The sequence below is a fragment of the Chiloscyllium punctatum genome, chromosome 41, assembly GCF_047496795.1.
Source record: "Chiloscyllium punctatum isolate Juve2018m chromosome 41, sChiPun1.3, whole genome shotgun sequence".
NCBI classification, from domain to species: domain Eukaryota; kingdom Metazoa; phylum Chordata; class Chondrichthyes; order Orectolobiformes; family Hemiscylliidae; genus Chiloscyllium; species Chiloscyllium punctatum.
Genome location: NC_092779.1, coordinates 42,446,346 through 42,466,814, shown reverse-complemented (window position 1 = coordinate 42,466,814; position 20,469 = coordinate 42,446,346). Strand labels below are relative to the sequence as shown.

Here is a 20,469-nt window from a genome sequence, read left to right as displayed (position 1 = left end):
ATTACTGCCGTATATTCTGTAGATGGTACATACCACTGCCATTGCATGTGTGATGGTGGGAGTGAATGTGCCAGTCAAGTGGGCTGCTTAGTTGAAGATGGTGTCAAGCCTCTTGAGCGTTGTTGGAACTGCACGCAATCAGGTAAGTGTGGAGTTTTCCATCACGCTCCTGATCTGTATCTTGTGGATGGTGGAAATTCTGTGGGGGTCAGTAGGTGAGTTACTATCTGTCGGATTCCTAGCCTCTGACCTAATTTGTAGACATAGTATTCATATGAATGGTCCAGTTCAATTTCTGGTCACTGGTAAACTCAGGATGTTGATTAACCCATTTGTCTGTTGTGGTTCTGTTCGCCAAGCTGGGAATTTGTGTTGCAGACGTTTCGTCCCCTGTCTAGCTGACATCCTCAGTGCTTGGGAGCCTCCTGTGAAGCGCTTCTGTGTTGTTTCCTCCGGCATTTATAGTGGTTTGTCTCTGCCTCTGCCGCTTCTGGTTGTCAGTTCTAGCTGTCCGCTGCAGTGGCCGGTATATTGGGTCCAGGTCAATGTGTTTGTTGATAGAGTCTGTGGATGAGTGCCATGCCTCTAGGAATTCCCTGGCTGTTCTCTGTTTGGCTTGTCCTATAATAGTAGTGTTGTCCCAATCGATCCATATCCATGAACACCAACTAGCCACGAAACGACACGACCAGCTATCCTTAGTAGCCACACATGCAGATGACAAGCAACATGAGTTCGACTGGGACAACACTACTATTATAGGACAAGCCAAACAGAACAGCCAGGGAATTCCTAGAGGCATGGCACTCATCCACAGATTCTAACAACAAACATATCGACCTGGACCCAATATTCCAGCCACTGCAGTGGACAGTTAGAACTGACAATCGGAAGCGGAAGAGAAAAACCACTATAAATGCCGGAGGAAAGATCACAGAAGCGCTTCACAGGAGGCTCCCAAGCACTGAGGATGTCACCTAGACAGGGGACGAAACGTCTGCAACACAAATTCCCAGCTCGGCGAACAGAACCACAACAACGAGCACCCGAGCTACAAATCTTCTCCCAAACTTTGAATCCATTTGTCTTACCAGCACTTAGAATTCCAGCATCTGCAACTTATTAAAATCCCTAATGTTGCCCTTAAACTTGATTTTCGAGTTTGCAGATTGATACACTAGTATTGAACGAAAAATGCAATGTTTCCATATTTTAAATTTAATAACTGACTGCATATCAAGATGTTTTGATTAAAATAGCTTTGGCCGATCAACCAGTAATCTTGTACTTGCTGGCATTCACCTCTCTACACTCTGATGCTCAAACTATCTCCACGTACCTGCTGGAAAGGTTTGTATTGCTGATATCACCTAGCAACCAGATAACACTGAGATGCTAGAACATCGTAAGAAAATATATAGTAAAGGCAACAATTGAGTTTCCCAGCATTGAGGAAACAAATGCCATTTATAAACTGGAGGATGAAGTTCGCGCCACGTCCAATTTAAATCACTTTCCTTTTGGAATTAACTTTCTTTTGGCTCTTCAATTAAACCGCACCAACCGGAAATACTGTCTTCGTTGACCCCGGAACAGGCTGCATGCTGGGAACTGAAGTTCTCGGCTGCACAAAGGCCGAGCTGACTCTGCCGTCGGAAAACTACAACCTCCGACATGCCGCGGGGCAGGCCTTGGGCAAGAACATCTGTCAATGTAAGAGGAAAGATTGCCGGAAACTGCGGTAACCGATAGGTTCTATAATCAGAGCGCGTCGTTCTGCGGCTTTTTAGCAACGGCCAGTGTGATTGTGGAGGATGTGATTGGGGGAGTCGGCGCTGTGATCTCAGTCGAAGCTTCGTTGTCAGTGAGGAGCCGATGTTGGGCCTAGTGGAATCACGGAGTGAGTCCCGCAGCTGCTGGTGACACGGGACACCGCCTTCAGGCGCGCAATGTTACAGAGCATCGGTCTGACCCTGCTGGTTTTGGTCGCCACTCTCTTATGCGTCCTCTTGTTTATGGTTTTTGGTGAGTAACAAGCCTGCTGCAAGAACACCGAAATTGGAAGGTGATCCTCTTACACTCTGGGCCTGGGGTATATATCGCGTTTCTGCTGCGGGTGATAATGTTATCCCCCACCTTTTCTTGAATCATGAATCAAACTTAGTACAAAAAAAATCAGAAAGTGTTTTTTTTTTTACTTTCTTCAAAAACAACGCAATATATATTGGCATTGGTGTGTGCTTCTTCATCATTATTTAATCTTTTAATTGGTCTGAGAGCTTTACAATAAAAATTTTTTTAAAAAATGCTTGGAACAGATTTAAAGATGCTACGTGTCATTTTTGATCTCATCATTATCTAACCTGAAGTGGTAGGATCCAACACCATATTCTTTTCTCCGAGGCAAATGACTCTGCAGTAAAATGCATGCAAAACTCAAGACCTCACAGCTTTTGAATGTTGGACAGATAGTGCGAACTTGGACGTTTATATTAATGCATTCAAATGTGTAGTTAGGTTGATGTATATTTTTCATATACATTTGAATTAGTATTTATAGTTTATGTGACACATTAGTTAGCATGGTACCTGTGCATTTGTATATATTTCAAGGATCTGATTTTACTTGTACATTTTTATTCTTTTATGGAATGTGCCTGCTGCTGGGAAAATACACATTTGTTGCCTATTGCTAATTGCCTTTGAACGGAATAGAGGCAGTCAAAGGGGCAGAATATGTTAGTGTGTTTGGAGTCAATTGTATGCCAGATTAGATTAGATTCCCTACAGTGTGGAAACAGGCCCTTTGGCCCAACAAGTCCACACTGACCCTCTGAAGAGTAATCCACCCAGACCCATTTCCCTCTGACTAATGCACCTAACACTGTGCAATTTAGCATAGCCAATTCACCTGACCTGCACATCTTTGGACTGTGAGAGGAAACCGGAGCAAACCTACACAGACAGTGGGAGAATGTACATACTCCACACGGAGAGTCGCCTAAGGCTGGAATCGAGCCCAGGTCCCTGGCATTGTGAGGCAACAGTGCTAACCACCGAGTACTAGGTAAAGGTGACAGATTTGCTTCTAAAAAGGATTTTAATGAACGAGATATGTTTTTACACTAACTAATACTGATCTCATGATGACTGTTCATAAGACTAGCTTTTAATTTCAGATTTATTAATTCAAATTCTGCCAGCTGCCATGGTGGCATTTTGACTCATGTCCCCATAACATTAGCCTGGATTACTTATCCAATTACATATCTATAAATGGATTGATCAGTATTTTTGGTTTGTGCACATGTGTTTCTCTTTCAATTATAAACATTATTGTCTGGCTGTTGATTCCCTAATAATTTCTAGTTGAAACATTTTCCATGGTTTACAACTGCCATATTCATTATCTTTTCTTCCCAGTGTCTCCTAGGCTACTTTCTATTGTAACTAATTGACATTAGCTCTGAATGGTTGATTTATCACTGACTGTTCCTTCTGCCTTTCTGTCCAATCTACAGAGGTTCTGGTCATTATCTCCCTAGAAAATGATGTGAATTGTGATTCCTGTTGAAGTAATCTGAAACAGTGATGTTAATGCAGAAGAACACTGGTTTAAATATAAAGATTCTAGTGGAGTCCTATCAGCACAGCGCTATATCCCAGGTCACTATCTTCCTTTTGTACACAGTCAAGATATGGCCAGTCATCCCTGCCTCCGTTTCAGAGCACAAGTCTGTGGCCAATTCTCTGTTTCAGTGGAAACTTTTTTTCTTGTTTTGAGATGTAGCAACACTTTCTTCAAAGCCTGAGTTTGCTTCCCAGGTCACATTGCTCTTGGTAGATGTTGGTGACACACCTTCATGAACTGCTGCGTTTACACCCACAATGCTGTTAGGAAGGGTGCTTAGGACTTAGACCTGGATATAGTAAAGGACTGGTGATTATAGTTCTAAGTCAGCATATTGATGGCTAGAAGGGGAACTTGTAGATTGTAGTATTTGCATGTGCCTGCTGCCCTTGTCCTTCTCGGTTGTAGAGGTTGCAGATCTGGAAGGTGCTCTACTTGGGCACACAAAGGAGGTATATTCTAAGACACTTTTTTTTTTAAAACTTTGTTTTGTCAGAGGACAGCTTTAGTGAATTAAAAGGCAAATTACAAAATTATAGAGCTCCTGTAGTACTATCTCCCCAGTTTCCATTGACTTCAATTTTACTAAGGCCGCTTGATGCCACAGTCGGTCAAATATTGCCTTGAAATCAAGGGCAGTTGTACTTTCCTTGCCTCTAAGTTCAGGCCTTTTGTTCACATTTGAACTGAGGCTGTAATGAGATTGAAAGCAGAGTGACCCTAGTAGAACTCAACCTGAATATTAGTGCAACCAATTTTTAGGTATGTCTCATGCTGTGTCTGACATACACTCCTGCATTCTTCATTAAACTAATCTGGATCCCTTGTCTTGTTGGCAATGACAAAGTGAGGGATATACTGAACAAAGAGGTTACAAATGGTGGTTGAGTAAAATCCTGCTACTGGACCACAGCATATCATGGATGTCCAGTTTTGAGCTGCTACATCTGTTATGAATCTTATTTAGTACAGTGCTAGTGTTACACAATAAGTGGTATTTTTATTGTGAAGAATTGTCTTCAAGGTATGTGCATTGTGCCTGCTACCAATACTGTCATAGAAAATGTACCTATGGTAGGTAGATTGGAGAGGATGTTTTGTAGTAGCTCTTTCCTCCTTGTTGGTTCCCTCACTGGCTGCTGCAGAGCCAGTGTAGCAGCTATGTCTTTCAGGACTCAACCAGCCAGTTGTGCTACCAGGTCACTCTTGGTGATGGACATTGAAGTCCCCAACTCAGAGTACATTCTGTGCTCTTGAGAGTGCAAGAAAGTGAAGCTGTTGCTTAATAAGGTGGGACACTTCTCCCATTTTTTTTTAGCACAAGCTCCCAGATGTTAATAAGCAGGACTTTGCAGAATCAACTGGCCTGAGTGTGCCATTGTCATTTCTGGTTACTAGTTAATCCAGGTAGACCTAATGATTTTATTCCATTGTAGTTTCTCTGTAACTGTTTGGTACAAACTAAATGACTTGCTAGGCTATTTTGGAGGGCACTTAAGAGTCAGTCATACCACTTTCTTTATGTAGAATCACATGTAGGTCAGATCAGGTAAAGGTAACGATTTTCTTCTGTTGAAAATTTATTTCCCCCACCTAGACTATATTTTACTGATTGTCCTGAACTAGAATATTTCTGTTATGTTGCTTTTAGTTTCCACCTTTTCTTTTTACGTGGTCCATAGTGGGCGGCACAGTGGCACAGTGGTTAGCACTGCTGCCTCATAGCGCCAGAGACCCGGGTTCAATTCCCGTCTCAGGTGACTGACTGTGTGGAGTTTGCACGTCCTCCGGGTGCTCCGGTTTCCTCCCACAGTCCAAAGATGTGCAGGTTAGGTGAATTGGCCATGCTAAAAAATTGCCCGTAGTGTTAGGTAAGGGGTAAATGTAGGGATATGGGTGGGTTGCGCTTGTTGGGCTGAAGGGCCTGTTTCCACACTGTAAGTAATCTAATCTAATCTCCAACTCCTCACTTCTCTTATTCAAACAAGTACAAATAATTTGTTGTTCCACCTGGAAGGAGTTTGTGGATAGTGATTACAGAGGAAGTAAAGAGCAGCTGTTGCATGCCCTGCAATTGTAAGGAAAGGGGAGATTTTGGGAATGACAGAAAAATGGACCAGGTTGATGCAGAGTGAACAGTCCTTTCAGAATGCTAATAGGGAGGGGAGGTAGTGATAAACGGGCATCCTATCCACAGAAATGAAGACAATTAACTAATATCCACTTCACTTCTTATAAGGGGATTGTATTTCATTGATCCTATTTCTCTCTCTGTTATGTGACTTTCTACCTTCTAAACTCTGGTATAGAAGGTAGAAAGTCACATAACAGAGGGAGAAATAGGGTCAATGAAATAGAATTCCTCAACTCAGGATGCCCGTTTATCATGGGTTACCGGGCCCTTGGCTATATCAATTTGCTTTCCTGTACTTCTGCTGTCACCCCTCCTCACCTCCAGAATGATGTAACTATCAATTATTGAAAAATTACTCAATCCTACATAAAGTTCCCTTTTTCTCTATTTCAGACCCAGTAGCCCCCATACTCAAGAGATCATCCTCCACCATTTCAAACCTCCCATAAGGAAACCTGTCATCACTACCTCCCCTCCCTATTAGCATTCTGAAAGGACTGTTCACTCTGCATCAACCTGGTCCATTTTTCTGTCATTCCCAAAATCTCCCCTTTCTTTACAATTGCAGGGCATGCAGCAGCTGCTCTTTACTTCCTCTGTAATCACTATCCACAAACTCCTTCCAGGTGGAACAACAAATTATTTGTACTTGTTTGAATTTACTATATTGTACAAGCAGTTCAAAATGCAGTCTCTTCCACACTGAGGGCACCAGATACAGATAGGTGAGCAATTTCTAGAAAATTACTATTCGGTCCATAAGCTTCCTGTTGCCTATCATTATTATTCTCTGCTTTGCTTTCTGTTTGTCTTCTCTGCCCTTGGTCTTCTACATTGTTTCAATGAAGTTTAAGGAACAGCACATAATCTTTCAATTAGGTACTTTACAACCTCCTGGATGCAACAATGTGTTCAGCAATTTCACATCATAACTTCTGCCCCTATTTTTCATGGCCAGCTGTTGCTGAGCGTTCTCCTATATCCATTTTGGGGGCGGCACGGTGGCACAATGGTTAGCACTGTTGCCTCACAGCACCAGAGACCTGGGTTCAATTCCCACCTCAGGCAACTGACTGTGTGGAGTTTGTACATTCTCCCCGTGTCTGCATGGGTTTCCTCCGGGTGCTCCGGTTTCCTCCCACAGTCACAAAGATGTGCAGGTCAGGTGAATTCGCCATGCTAAATTGCCCGTAGTGTTAGGTAAGGGATAGATGTAGGGGTATGGGTGGGTTGCGCTTCGGCGGGGCAGTGTGGACTTGTTGGGCCGAAGGGCCTGTTTCCACACTGTAAGTAATCTAATCTAATCATTTAGCCTACTTTGGGAGAAGATTTGTAGCTCGGGTGCTCGTTGTTGTGGTTCTGCTCGCCGAGCTGGGAATTTGTCTTGTAAGACAAATTCCCAGCTCGGCGAACAGAACCACAACAATGAGCACCCGAGCTACAAATCTTCTCCCAAACTTTGAATACCTATGGGCGAGAGACGCTAAGACAAGCTAGGAAATGGGAATCCTGTGCCAACCGCCTAAGCGCCACACACGAACAACTCCGGTTCCTGCATGAATGCCGAAAGAATCGAATCCTTCCACCATGTGTCAGATGCAAGACAAATTCCCAGCTCGGCGAACAGAACCACAACATTTAGCCTACTGTAAGTCCATTTCTTTTTAACTGACCTTTTTTGCCTTGCATTAGGGGACACGGTGTTTTAGGAGTAATGTTTTAGGGTTGATAGTCCAGTGACTCTAACTGAAGACAGTAGTTCAGATCCCGTTGAGGCAATTAATAAGTTCAAGTAATTAAAGAATTTAGAACAGAAATTTCTGGAAAACCTCAGTAGGTCTGGCAGCATCCATGGCAAGAAATCAGAGTTAACGTTTTGGCTCCAGTGAGTCGAGTCCCAAGGGTCATGAGACCTAAAATGTTAACTCTGATTTCTCTCCACAGATGCTGCCAGACCTGCTGAGCTTTTCCAGCAATTTTTGTTACTGATTTCCAGCAGGTACAGTTCTTTCAATTTTTAAAGAATTTGGAATCTGGCTAATATACCATTTATCCCCTAACTGCTTGCTGCACCTGCAAGCTTGCTTTTCGTGATCAGTGATGGAGTCTCTTTTTATGTCAACAGTTTTTAAACTATCACTATTTGATTAATACCCTACCATTCTGTCAGCCTTCAATGCAAGAGCTTTGAGCACACCAGCAAGGAAGTCTTACTCTAACTGTTCAGGGTGTTGGTGAGACGCCTCTTCAATCCTCATCACTCATAATCTCCCCTTATGTTAGAGATTTGGAGTTCCCCTTCTGTTGTGTATAGATCAGTTTGCCAAACAAGATCAGCAAGCTTACTGACAAGGTTAAGATTGGATCTGAGAGAATGGAACACTGATAATCCAAATGGGAATAAGTTTGAAATGAAAAGATTTAGAGAGGATAAGAGGCCATATGGAGGACTCCAGGTGAAATTACAATTGTGAAGATGAATGAAAAGATCTAATGTTCAAGGAGGAAAACTCCAGATAAAAGAAATGGGTGCAGAGGTGAAGGTGACCTTGAAATTTATGAAGGTGGCGTTGGCAGAAGTAGAAACTAAGATCTTTGCTGAGGATTACAGATTTTCGCACCTGCAATATTTTTGCACACGCACTTTCCTCTCCTATATTAGTGTATCTGATATTTTTGTCTTCTGAAAATGTCATAAGTCATAGTGATACAGTACAGAAACAGGCCCTACAGCTCAACTTGTCCATGCCAACCAGGTTTCCTAAACTGAACTAGTCCCATTTGTCTGCATTTACTATCTGTGTGCCTGATACACGTGGTACAAATGTATATATCAGGAGCTTTCACTTAAATAGCATCTTTAATTAAGAGATGGAGAGGGAGATGGAAAGACAGGGGGACTTTAACAAAGAAAGTCTCTTTGAAGGAAGGTCTGTTGTACCACATGCTGATCAAGCTGTGGCAGGGCCACTAGAGGAATTTCTCCTGGACTCATGACCCTGGAGGAAGCAGTTTTCTCCCACCACCACCACCTGTATCCCGTCCTTTACTTCCCAAACATTCTATCAATACACACAGATACTGGAGACTTCAAAGAAATTGAGACACAGAAGGAAGTTATCATTCATAAGCATGAAGGCAGTACTAAACATGTAGGTGAGGAAGCCAAACATGGCTCTTTCAAAAACTCTGGAAGTGGTGGTTTCTGGGTAGGTAGAGAAGCTGTTAAAGGAGTTGTTAGTATAAGTGATTATATACCAATACGTACAAGTGGAACTAAAATAGAGCAGCCCAACAGATCTGAAAATTGGAGGGAGATGTGTCAGTTGTCAAAGTTTGCGAGGTGGTTAAAATGATTTAGAAAAGTTAAGACTTTAGTGAATTCCAGTCATGTTGGATTCCATTTGTGATTTTCATTAGGGCTGTGTATGCAGTAGAGGAGATTGAAACACAGTTCAGGAAAGGATGAATGTGGATTTGAAAGGCGGCAACATGTTTAAAAATTTTGTGAGGAGGGAGATTGGATGTGGGTAATAGTTTGCAAGGAAAGAGGTATCAACCGTGGAGAGGAGCTAAGTTACAATACTAAATGGGAAGGAGGGTTGGGTGAACACCAGAATGTAAGCAATACGAGCAGCTCATATTCACCACTGAACATGATTGTGGTGGATTTTGGCCTTAAATTCCAGTTTCTCACCCACTCCCCATATCTTTTGCTTTCCTGAGAACAGATGTTGTCTATTCTAGCCATCAATGTGTTCACCAATAGACCATTCGTAACCCAGTGGGATAGAATACTTCAAAGATTCCTAACCCTTTGAGTGAAGTAATTTCTCCTCACCCCTAATGATTTCTGCTTAATCTGAAGCTGTGCAAAACAATCTCTCAACATCTATCCTATTCAGACACTTCAGAATATTCTAGCTTCAATGACAGTATTTTCTGGAATTTAAAAAATTGAGAGATATAGGCTCCACTTACTCAGCCTCTCATTATTAAGCAACCTCTTCATCCCAGAGACCAAATTAGTGAACTTTTGCTGTATCATCTCCAATATAAGTATCTCCTTCATTGGCTACAGAGACTAAAATTGCACAGAGTATTCTAGATGTGGTTTTGCCAAAGTCCTGAAAATGGTATTGTTTCATTGGAGGCATTTCCGAGAAGGTTGACTGGAATGATTCCCAGTATGGAGGGATTGTGTTTTATAAGCAAAGGTTAAATAGTTTGGGACTCTACGCATTGGAATTTAGAAGAATGAGATGATCTCATTGAATTCAATAACTTATAGGATTCTTAAGGGGCTTAGTAGGGGATATTCAGAGAGTATGTTTCCCCTTGTGGTAGAGTCTAGAAGCAGGGTCATAGAATCATAGAGGGCATAATCTCAGAATAAAGGGGCACAAATTTGAGGTTGACATTAGGAGGAATTTCTTCTCAGAATTGAGTGTTTGGAACTCCATGTTGCAGAGAGCTGTGCGGGCAGAGTCCTCGTGTATATTTAAGGCTGAAGTAGATGTTTGTTCGGTAAGGGAATCAAGGGTTTTGGGGAAAGGGCAGGACAGTGGACATGAGTAGTGTCGGATCAGCTGTGATCCAATTGAATGATGGAGCAGGTTGGTGGGGCCAAACAGCCTATTCCTGTTCCTAATTAATATAGTTTATGGTAGCAAGACTTACTTACTTCCTGTAATCCCCTTGCAATAAAGGCAAACGTGTCATTTGCTGCCTTGGTTGCTAATATACCTGCCCACTAAGTTTGTATTCCTTTTATGAACGCACCTCTGAAGATTAATCTCTCTGAAGATTAATATTATCATATTCCAGATCTGCTTTTTTAAAAAATTTGTCATCTTGCTGCCCACTCACTTAACTTGCCTATTATCTCTTTTTTTGCCTAGTCTCTGCTCCTCCTCACTGTTTACCTTTGTGTCAACAAGTCTGAGATGCAGCCTACAGAGCATCAGTTTGGGAGAATTACCTGCATACTCCAGGAGGCAGTCATGTCTCTTAAGTTTATTAAAACCTCTCGAATTGATACATGGTTAGGAACATGAGGGTGTGTCTGTAAATCAAATCAGGGAGGTGTAGGAATGGGTCCAACAGATAGAAGTGGAGTAGCCTCAGCCCTTGTCCTTGATTAATAGGAATAAGGTGTTTGCTACCTCTGTGGATGAGCAGCCTGACCATGGTGCTCTAGTGCAGTTGCCTTTCAAGTGGAGAATGTTGTGGCGATCTTGTCAGTAGGGACAAGTAGTGGTCTCTGCAGCCAGGACCAGACTTCCCAAGTGGCGTTCCAAGGTGAGATTTTTGGGGGTGGTGAACTCCAGAGGCAGCAATGGCTCTTCTGCACTTGTCTCCTTGTTGAGTCTTCCCAACTCCCTCCCTACTCTCAGTTCTCAGAGGAATCGGGACAATTTTCAGTTCTTGAAATAGGGTCATGGTTTTTGGGGGGTGGGGATGGGTGGGTAGGGAGGTAGGATGGTGGTGGAAGCTTGGGAAGCACTGACTTAAGCAAAAAGTAATGCAATTAAGTTTACTGACGATTCAAAGCTACGTGGTCATAGACTCATAGCACTGTACACTGTCATATTGAAGGCTCTGAAAAGGGCACTGAAAGACTGCAAAGAGGTGAAGTATTGACAAGTGAGTTGGCAGGTGATATATAATATTGGTTGTTGTGGGGTTATTCATATTAGTCAATAATAAGGAAGCAGAATATTTTTAAAGGGTGTGAAAAAAATTATATGTTGATATTTGGAGAAGTTTGGGTTTGTTTTACACAGAACACAAAGTTAGTATGATATAATGCAGCCATCAGTTAGGAGGGTAAATAGCATGTTCCCCTTTATTGAAAGGGATTTGGATTATAGGAATAAAGTTCTGTTACAGTTGTACAGGGGTTTTGGTGAGATCACACCTGGGGCATTGTGCAACTTCGGTCTCTATACTTAGGATCGACTTCCATTGGTGACAGTACAGCAATGATTCACTAGATTGGTCTTTGGAAAGAATGTGATGAGAGGCTGAGTAAACTGACCTGCATTCTCTAGAAGTCAGATGAACATGAGCTGATCTTGAAGAATTTTGAAGGGATTTCATGGGATAGAAGAAGTTGTTTGTGCTGGCTACGAGCTGTAAGGCCATAGTTACAGAATAAAGGGAACAATTGTTGAGGACTACAATAAGGAGGACTATCTTTGCTCAAAGAGTTAACTTTTTTGAATTCTTCACCCCGGAGTTTGGTGGATACTCCATTGCTGAGAATATTTAAGCCTGATTTTTGTTTATTTGGCTTCTGAGGAATCAACAAATCTTGAGTCAGCAGGAAAGTGGAGTTCAAGCCCAAGATCAGTCAGTTATCATATTAAATGATAGAACAGTCTCCATAAATAACCTAGTCTACTTCTGTTCCTGTTTCTTGAGATGTTTCATGTTTCAGCCTTCTAGCCGTGACAACTATCCCAGCAGTCGCTGATGCTGCTTTTTATTCAACCAGTATCATCAACAGCAGACTTGGGCTTACACGCGTTTCAGCCGCTTGCTGACAGTATATTAGAAAACTGAACCTTAATGCAAAATTTAAGTCAGTAATAGTTTGGATAGTAAAGGGTAAAGATTGAAGAGGAGGAAACTGCACACCTATGGCTGGATATTGTGTTGTATACTGTATTAGTGCTGCTCTGATAATGTTTTAAAAAAGCTCAATACCATCCTGGTTAATTGTGAGCAAGAGGTATGAAATTCTCACAACCCCCCAAATGAAAATAACATGGTGATTTCAGACCACCTCTCACATTTTAATTTTAATTTTAAAAGGGCATCTGAGCTGGTGGTGTAATTCTTAAATTATTAGGTTAGTAATCCAAGGAATGTGAGCTATAGTCCCAGCGCAACAATTACAGGATTTAAAGTTGGGCTCAAAGAAATTTAAAAAAATAAACAGTCAGTAGAAGTGATAGATTGGTGAACCCCTTGGATTTTTACAACAATGCTTTTGGGAAAGGAAACTTGTCATGCTTGATTGCTTTGGTCCAGATGAGACGCCACCAATATCATTCATTTTTAACTGCTATCTGAAGTGGTCATTGAGTCATGGAGATGTACAACACGGAAGCAGACCCTTCGATCCAACTCATCCATGCCGACCAGGTATCCAAAGCTAATCTAGTCCCATTTGCCAGTACTTGGCCCATGTCCCTCTAAACCCTTCCTATTCATATACTTATTCAAATGCCTTTTAAATGTTGTAATTGTACTAGCCTTCATCACTCCCACTGGCAGCTCATTCCATACGCCCCCCCCCCCCCCCCCCCCCCCCACCCTCACGTGAAAAAGTTGCTCCTTGAGTCCCTTTTAAATTTTTCCCCTCTCATTCTACCTTATGATTTTATAAACCTCTGTAAGGTCACCCTTCAGCCTCTGCTCCAGGGAAAACAGCCTTAGCCTGTTCAGCCTCTCCCTATAGTTCAAACCCTCCAGTCTTGGCAATATCCTTGTAAATCTTTTCTGAACCCTTTTCAAGTTTCGCAACATCTTTCCGATAGGAAGGAAACCAGAATTGCACACAGTATTCCAACAGTGGCCTAACCAATGTTCTGTACAGCCGCAACATGACATCCCAACTCCTATACTTGATGCTCTGACCAGTAAAGGAGAGCATACCCAATGCCGCCTTCACTATCCTATCTACCTGCGAGCTCCACTTTCAGGGAACTATGAACCTGCACTCCAAGGTCTTTTTGTTCACCTAGGACCTTGCCATTAAGTCCTGCCCTGATTTGCCTTTACAAAATGCAGCACCTCACGATTATCTAAATTAAACTCGATCTGCCACTCCTTGGCCCACCTGATCAAGATCCCATTGTAATCTGAGGTAACCCTTTTTTGCTATCCACTACACCTCCAATTTTGGTGTCATCTGCAAAGTTACTAATTATATCTCCTATGCTCACATCCAAATCATTTATATAAATGATGAAAAGCAGTGGACCCAGCACCAATCCTTGTGGCACTCCACAGGCCTCCAGTCTGAAAACCAACCTTCCACCACCACCCTCTGTCTTCTACCTTTGAGCCAGTTCTGTATCCAAATGGCTAGTTCTCCCTGTAATCCGTGTGATCTAACTTTGCTAACCAGTCTCCCATGAGCAACCTTGTCAAAAGCCTTACTGAAGTCCATATAGATCACGTCCACTGCTCTGCCCTCATCGATCCTCTTGATTACTTATTCAAAAAACTCAATCAAGTTAGTTTTGAGTTCCCACACACAAAGCCATGTTGACTATCCCTAATCAGACCTTGCCTTTCAAATGCGTGTAAATCCTGTCCTTCAGGATTCCCTCCACCAACTTACCCCTCACCGATGTCAGGCTCACCAGCCTATAGTTCCCTGGCTTTTCCTTACCACCTTTCATAAATAGTGGCAACGTGTTAGCCAGTCTTCGGGCACCTCACCTGTGACTATCGATGATACAAATATCTCAGCAAGGGGCCCAGTAATCACTTCCCTAGCTTCCCACAGAGTTCTAGAGTACACCTGATCAGGTCCTGGGGATTATTTCACATTTCTGCACGTGAAGACATCCATCGCCTCTGTAATATCGACATTTTTCAAGATGTCACTATCTGTTTCCCCCCCCATTCTAATCTGCCTTGTTCTCCTTCATAGTAATACAAAATACTCGTTTAGTATCTCCTGCAGTTCCACGCATTGGCTGCCTTGCTGATCTTTGAGGGGGCCATATTGTCTCCCTCGTTACCCTTTTGTCTTTAATGTATTTATATAATCCCTTTGGATTCTCCTTACCCTATTTGCCAAAGCTATCTCATGTCCCCTTTTCACCCTCCTGATTTCCCACTTAAATATACTCCTATTGCCTTTATACCCTTCTCAGAATTCACTCGATCCCTGCTATCTATACCTATTCCTTCTTTCTCTTAACCAAACCCTCAATTTCTTTAGTCATCCAGCATGCCCTACACCTACCAGCCTTGCCTTTCACCCGAATAGGAACATGATGTCTCTGGACTCTTGTTATCTCATTTTTGAAGGCTTCCCATTTTCCAGCAATCTTTTTACCTGCAAAGGTCCTTCCCCAATCAACTTTTAAAAGTTATTGGCTAATACCATCAAAATTGGTCTCCTTCCAAATTAGACGCAGGCTATCCTTTTTCCTTCACTATTTTAAAACTAATAGAATTATGGTCACTGGCCCCAAAGTGCTCCCCCACTGACACCTCCGTCACCTGCCCTGCCTTTATTCCCAAGAGTTGGTCCAAGTTTTGCACCTTCTCTAGTAGGTACATCCACATACTGAGTCAGAAAATGTTCTTGTATGCATTTAACAAATTCCTCCCCATCTAAACCTTTAACACAATGGCAGTCCCAGTCTATGTGTGGAATGTTAAAATCCCCTACAATTCTGTAATTGACCTAATTGGTTGATTTGTAGGAATTGTCTCAGAATTTTACCAGGCTATTCAAAGTGTAGAGTGTGCTTGAGTGCGTATAGAAGGACGTGATCATCCTCTTATAAACTAAATGGTGAGGTTTAACTAACTCTGTGGAAAATTTGTCAGTTCATACATGGTGTGGGTTTGGAGAACAGGGTGATTTGTACCAATGTCAAGTGCCTTTTGAACTTAATATGAAGGTTGAAGGTAACCTTGATTCCCAGCCAGGCAAGTGTCTCTTTAATGGTTTGCGAGGGAGAAGACTTCAAGAACGAGATTAGATTGCTTTCTTTTTCAAGACCAGGCATGAACAGCCTCCCTGTATGTTGTATCATATTGTGAACTTGAATCATGTATTGAAGGTAGTTGTACATTGTTGTGGCTTATGATCTTGAAGACTTTAATAATGTCTCTAGTTGTTCTGTAGTTCTGCTGCAATTTACTTACAAACTCTTATCCTGTCGAGTAGCAGGTGTTACGAATCTTAAGAACGCTGCCAATTTTGATCATTATCGTAAGTAATGGTTTTCTTTTGCTTTCTAGGTTGGTATGTGGTTTGGCAGCTATTTTTGTCCAAGTTCAAATTTCTTCGTGAACTTGTAGGTGACACCAGCTCACTGCAGGGAGATACGGAGCCATCAGAAACTGAAAGTGTAGGAGACTCGCCACCCACACCTCTACGCCACAGACCCAAATCAGCACGTGTACGGAGGGCACCAATTGAAGGAACAACGTAGAGAACCAAACTTTGTTCTCTTTTTATTTGAAATTGTTTATTGGCTATTAAGCAGCACTCAGCCTGTGACTGATTTGTTGTGCTTTCTTTGATTGTACTTTGAGCAGGTCAGTTATACATGCTCTCAGAGCAGGGGAAACTGTAAAGCTTTGGGGTTGCAGAGAATTACATGGACCTAATGTAATTTGCCAGAGTTCCATTTTCTAATTTTCTCACAGTGCTGAGAAAGTCAATTGACGTATTAGTTGGTATGTTTCTCTGACTTAGATTGCAGGAGTCAGGCATCAAACTGTGCTACTACCATTTTATTGAATATGTTTCTGAATTGCTCGATAACTGAACTAAGTACTAAGTTTGTTATGAATAGCACTTTTTAATATGTATGTTGTTTGAACTTTGCTTTAGGTGCTTCTGATTTTTTTTAAACTTCACATAATTATGAAGAAACACTGAATATGTTTACATTATGGATATTCCATTTTCTACTGCAACTTTCCTGTTTAACGAGTTAATGGGGCAACCTCACTTGCTTTCATTTAGATTCTTAAAGTGAGATCAACAAACCTTAACGTTTCAAAAACAGTGAAGAGCTTTTTAGAGATTCATGAGAAAGTAATGATGGGATTATTATTTCTATTCCCTGACATACTTTGTTGTTAGTTTACCTCTTGGTTTCATCACTTGCACTATATGACTATTTATAGACTGAAAGTTTTGCATTCTCGCCCATTTTTACTCAGCTTGTAGATGTTTCTCGTTAATTGTATGAAGGGGTTTCATAACAGTTATGCAGATTGAGACTGATTTATTTGCTTATTGCTGTCTTCAGCCATTGCAGTGAGACAGTCATTTTCAACTTTCAAAGCAATATTCAAATTGCAGGATGCTATTCACATCCATGTGCCAGTCATAAAGGCCCGAAGTGGAATAATGTTTGCCAGCCCTTGGCAACATGGGCTGACAGCAGGAATAACTGTTGTGGAGAATAGAAGTATTTTGAACTCTGGAAAAACGGTTAAGTTTGGAAGTTGATGCGCGCTGTTAAAGGAGAGTGGCAGGGATTTTCTTGGCATTAGGTTGTGCAATACTTAGAATTAGTTCCAAAAATTTCAGAGCGCCTGTAATGGAAATCTTCCATTCAATGGACATTTTTTATGATGAGTGCAGAGATTCACTTTTTCACTCCTTTTCTTAATCAAGCAAGAATAATGTTGGGAGCCCCTCCTGATAAAATACTGTGTTCCTTCTGGACATTGTAAGGTTGTGGTGTTGGACAGCTTCTCTTCTAATCCTCTGCATGAAAATAATAGTTTGCGAGTTTGCAAACAGAAGGATAAAAGTGGGAGAGGGCAGAAGATGGGAGAGAGGTCTTACTTAAGAGTTGATTTTCCATTGAGTTCTCAGCAGTTAAAGCTTCAGCTTGTATATGTCATTTGAGAATAGTTTGTATTGGATAGCTTGTTTTGATTTATTCCATGCAGCACATAATCTTTTGATACATCTACAAAATACCTCTCAAGCATCATGGCAGGAAAAAAAATGTGTTTCTTGAATGGATTACACCAAAAACTAGTTTTGATTTATGTGCAGTTTTAATTTTACTGTCACCAGAAAACCATTGTTGTTGCATGGTATCTTAGTTGATGTAGCCAAAACGTACCTGTCAAGACTTGATAATTTAAAACAAAAAAAGAGGGCTGTGATGATGTAGATACATGGTCAAGGTCTGTTAACCTCTTTAGGCATGCTGACTTGTGCCACATCTATAATTGAATTACTTCACCAGATGTTAAGATGATCAGGCATTTGTTGTTGCCTGCTATGGCTATGACCACAGTGCTGTTCCTCTTGTTGATTTCAAATTTTCTGCAATCATTGACGCAATCAATCCCTCCATCCTCCGATACCATGTACTATATTAGGGTCTCACATCCTATTTTGTTACAGCTAGTAGTTCACCTATAGGTCATGCTCCGAGTTCTTGTTCAATGTCCAGCTCTCTTATTGCAGCATTTTAAGATTGCATTCCTATAATCTCAAAATAGTTATAATTTCCCCATTTCTGCATCGTCTTTGGCTTGTTGAAAGGTTTAGTCCCTCCCATCTTCTATCTTTCACTGATTTGCGGTGGTGTTATGCACTGGATCAGCTAAGAGAATACCCAATTTTGTCTTCCACATATGATCTTTTGCATATTAGTTGGTAAGTTTCACAGTTTGCGGTTGATGTTTAATATCATGTGCCCGTATAGCCACAGTTTTCACCAGCTCAACAATGAAGTTAGAGTTATGCAGGCATTGGCAGAATGAATGGGAAATACTATCTAGTCTCACTGGGAAGACATAACCATTAATCATCGCAACTACGTTAACAAGAGAGACAGAGAAATTTATTTCTGTAGGTTGTGGATTATGAAATCTTTTAATGCAATGTAATGGTGACAGAAACTATTGATCCATTCAAAATGGAAAAATATACAGAGGGGCAGTGGAATTACTTTGTATTTCTAGCATATAGTACTGGCAAGACCCCAGATGGCCTCTATTTGAACTATAAATCCTTGGATTTTCTTTGGCTCTGAATGTGAGGCCACCTTGTGTTTGATTTTGACCACAAGATATTTCTTCCCAGTCAGCAATTCCAGCCTTCATGTAGCAGCTCAGTTGGACTGAATCCAACAACTCCAATAATCCTCTTCGATCCTGAGCTAAACTTCAGATCCAGCATCCAGTCTGTTCACCAATGCTACCTACTTTTTACCATTAGAACATCTTCTGACCTACATCCCTAGCTTCTGTGGGACATCACTGAAACCACTCTGAGTTATTGTCACCTTCCAGTTTGGTTTCTTTAATACATGCTACATTCCAATTGCTTTTTCCTTTGTTGACACCCAAATGTAATTCTGCTTATCAACTTAAAGACCTCTTCCTTATTAATTGTTCCTTTGGCCTCACTTCTCCCAACCTTTTGTAATAGTTTTTAAGCAATGCGCTCCAGCACCTCTTGTGCTGTTCTAATTCTGTGGTATTCCTGCTCATCTCTCATGTCTGCTCCACTATGACCTTCTCCAATTGTGTCCTTTCTGGAATTCATTCTCCAAAGCCTGCACCTCTTCTTTGGCTCTGCTTTCAGCCACATTCCCATACTTCATTCTTGTTCGGGATACCCCCAGTTCTCCTTTAACAGCATTGTGAAAAACGCTATACAAGTTTTTGAGTTGCAGTTATTTTACAAACTGCACATTTTTTAGTTTCAAAAGCAAGGTTGGGATGCACTTCCATTGCTCACTTTAATTGCAGGACCTTGTTATAATTATTTTCTTCAACGTCCTATTTGGCACCCAGCTAAACTGTCAGGAAAACCAAAGGCAGACTTTTGCAGCCAATGACTTTTGGTGACAGTCCAGGTGTTGGATGTGTGGGTGGGTGGAAGGAAGATCATCAAAGGGAGAGAATGAGTGCGAAAGTCTTTTTGGATGATAAAGGCTGCAGTCAACAGAGGGGAGTCCACGTGCTTCCTTGAGGAAACTGAGAATACCTGATCTTTCTGACCCACAATGAATACTGTCAAAGGAACTCAGTTTTTTTTTGATCTGGCATTTGCATCTCCTGGGAAACTTGCATAGCTTCTTTAAATCCAACTTCCAGTTGCATGTTATGAACATTAATTAAATATGTCAATGAGTTATCTATATTCTCATGTGACAAATTGGAGACTCCTCCACCGTGAAGTAATGAGTGATGGGTGGGTTCTATCAAAGCCATTGTGTCAGCCATTCATAAGGTAAAAAGCTGTTCTTCTTGTTGCCTAAACTGAATGTCTAGCATCAGATCGGCTACCTCAAATTTTACAATGTGTAGGTGCTTGTGCTTTCATCGTAGTAACATTTGCATTCTTGACACAAATGCAGGGCATTATGCCACTCTTTGTTTTAAGTTTAAAAATAGACGGTAACGATTACAGTGTAAAATTTAATAGGTTGCTATAGATTTAATGTTTCTAGTTAATTTTGAACTTTAGTTTGAATCCCTTTTATGTTTAACTTATTAGAATGCGTATTGGACTGTTTATTTACTGCAAAATGCTTTCATGGTGTGAGTACATTAAATTTTATGGTTATGTTCACACAGTATTACAAACAAGATAAATGCTGCTTTCACTTAACAGTGCAGTTGAATGTTAATACCCTAAAATGTTTTCTGGTTCTTAAACTGACTGCTGTGATTGGCACAACAGAATAAAATTAAAAGTGAAAATATCACTATGTACATGTACAAGTTTTTTATTTGTAGCTTTATCTTATTTTATTCTATTTTATTTTCCTTCCTTCCTTCCTTCCTTCCTGCATCCTCCAAATCCTTCTTCATTTCCTAAGATGAATCCTTGGAACCCTTTAGCAGAAATCAGTGATGATCTTCTATAAAAATAAAAGTCTATGTTTAATTATTCCCTGAATATCTGTTGCATCATAAGTCACTCATAAAACTTTAACAATTGGCTAAGTAACTG

At 41.1% G+C, this 20,469-nt stretch overlaps 1 protein-coding gene across 1 annotated transcript; it reads left to right on the top strand.

Annotated features, from left to right (window-relative positions):
- The first annotated feature begins 1,651 nt into the window (after positions 1 to 1,651).
- Positions 1,652 to 20,237, top strand: smim13 (small integral membrane protein 13). Its single transcript, XM_072560785.1, has 2 exons — positions 1,652 to 2,025; positions 15,765 to 20,237. Exons 1-2 carry the CDS (start codon positions 1,950 to 1,952, stop codon positions 15,956 to 15,958), a joined length of 270 nt encoding a protein of 89 aa, XP_072416886.1. The 5' UTR covers positions 1,652 to 1,949; the 3' UTR covers positions 15,959 to 20,237.
- Positions 20,238 to 20,469: the final 232 nt, after the last annotated feature.

What these genes read in the sequence shown, in the direction of transcription:
- smim13 (XM_072560785.1), top strand. Translation starts at nt 1,950, where the DNA reads ATGTTACAGAGCATCGGTCTGACCCTGCTGGTTTTGGTCGCCACTCTC. An exon ending in CCTCTTGTTTATGGTTTTTG is followed by an intron (nt 2,026 to 15,764) that starts GTGAGTAACAAG and finishes TTTGCTTTCTAG; the next exon opens with GTTGGTATGTGGTTTGGCAG.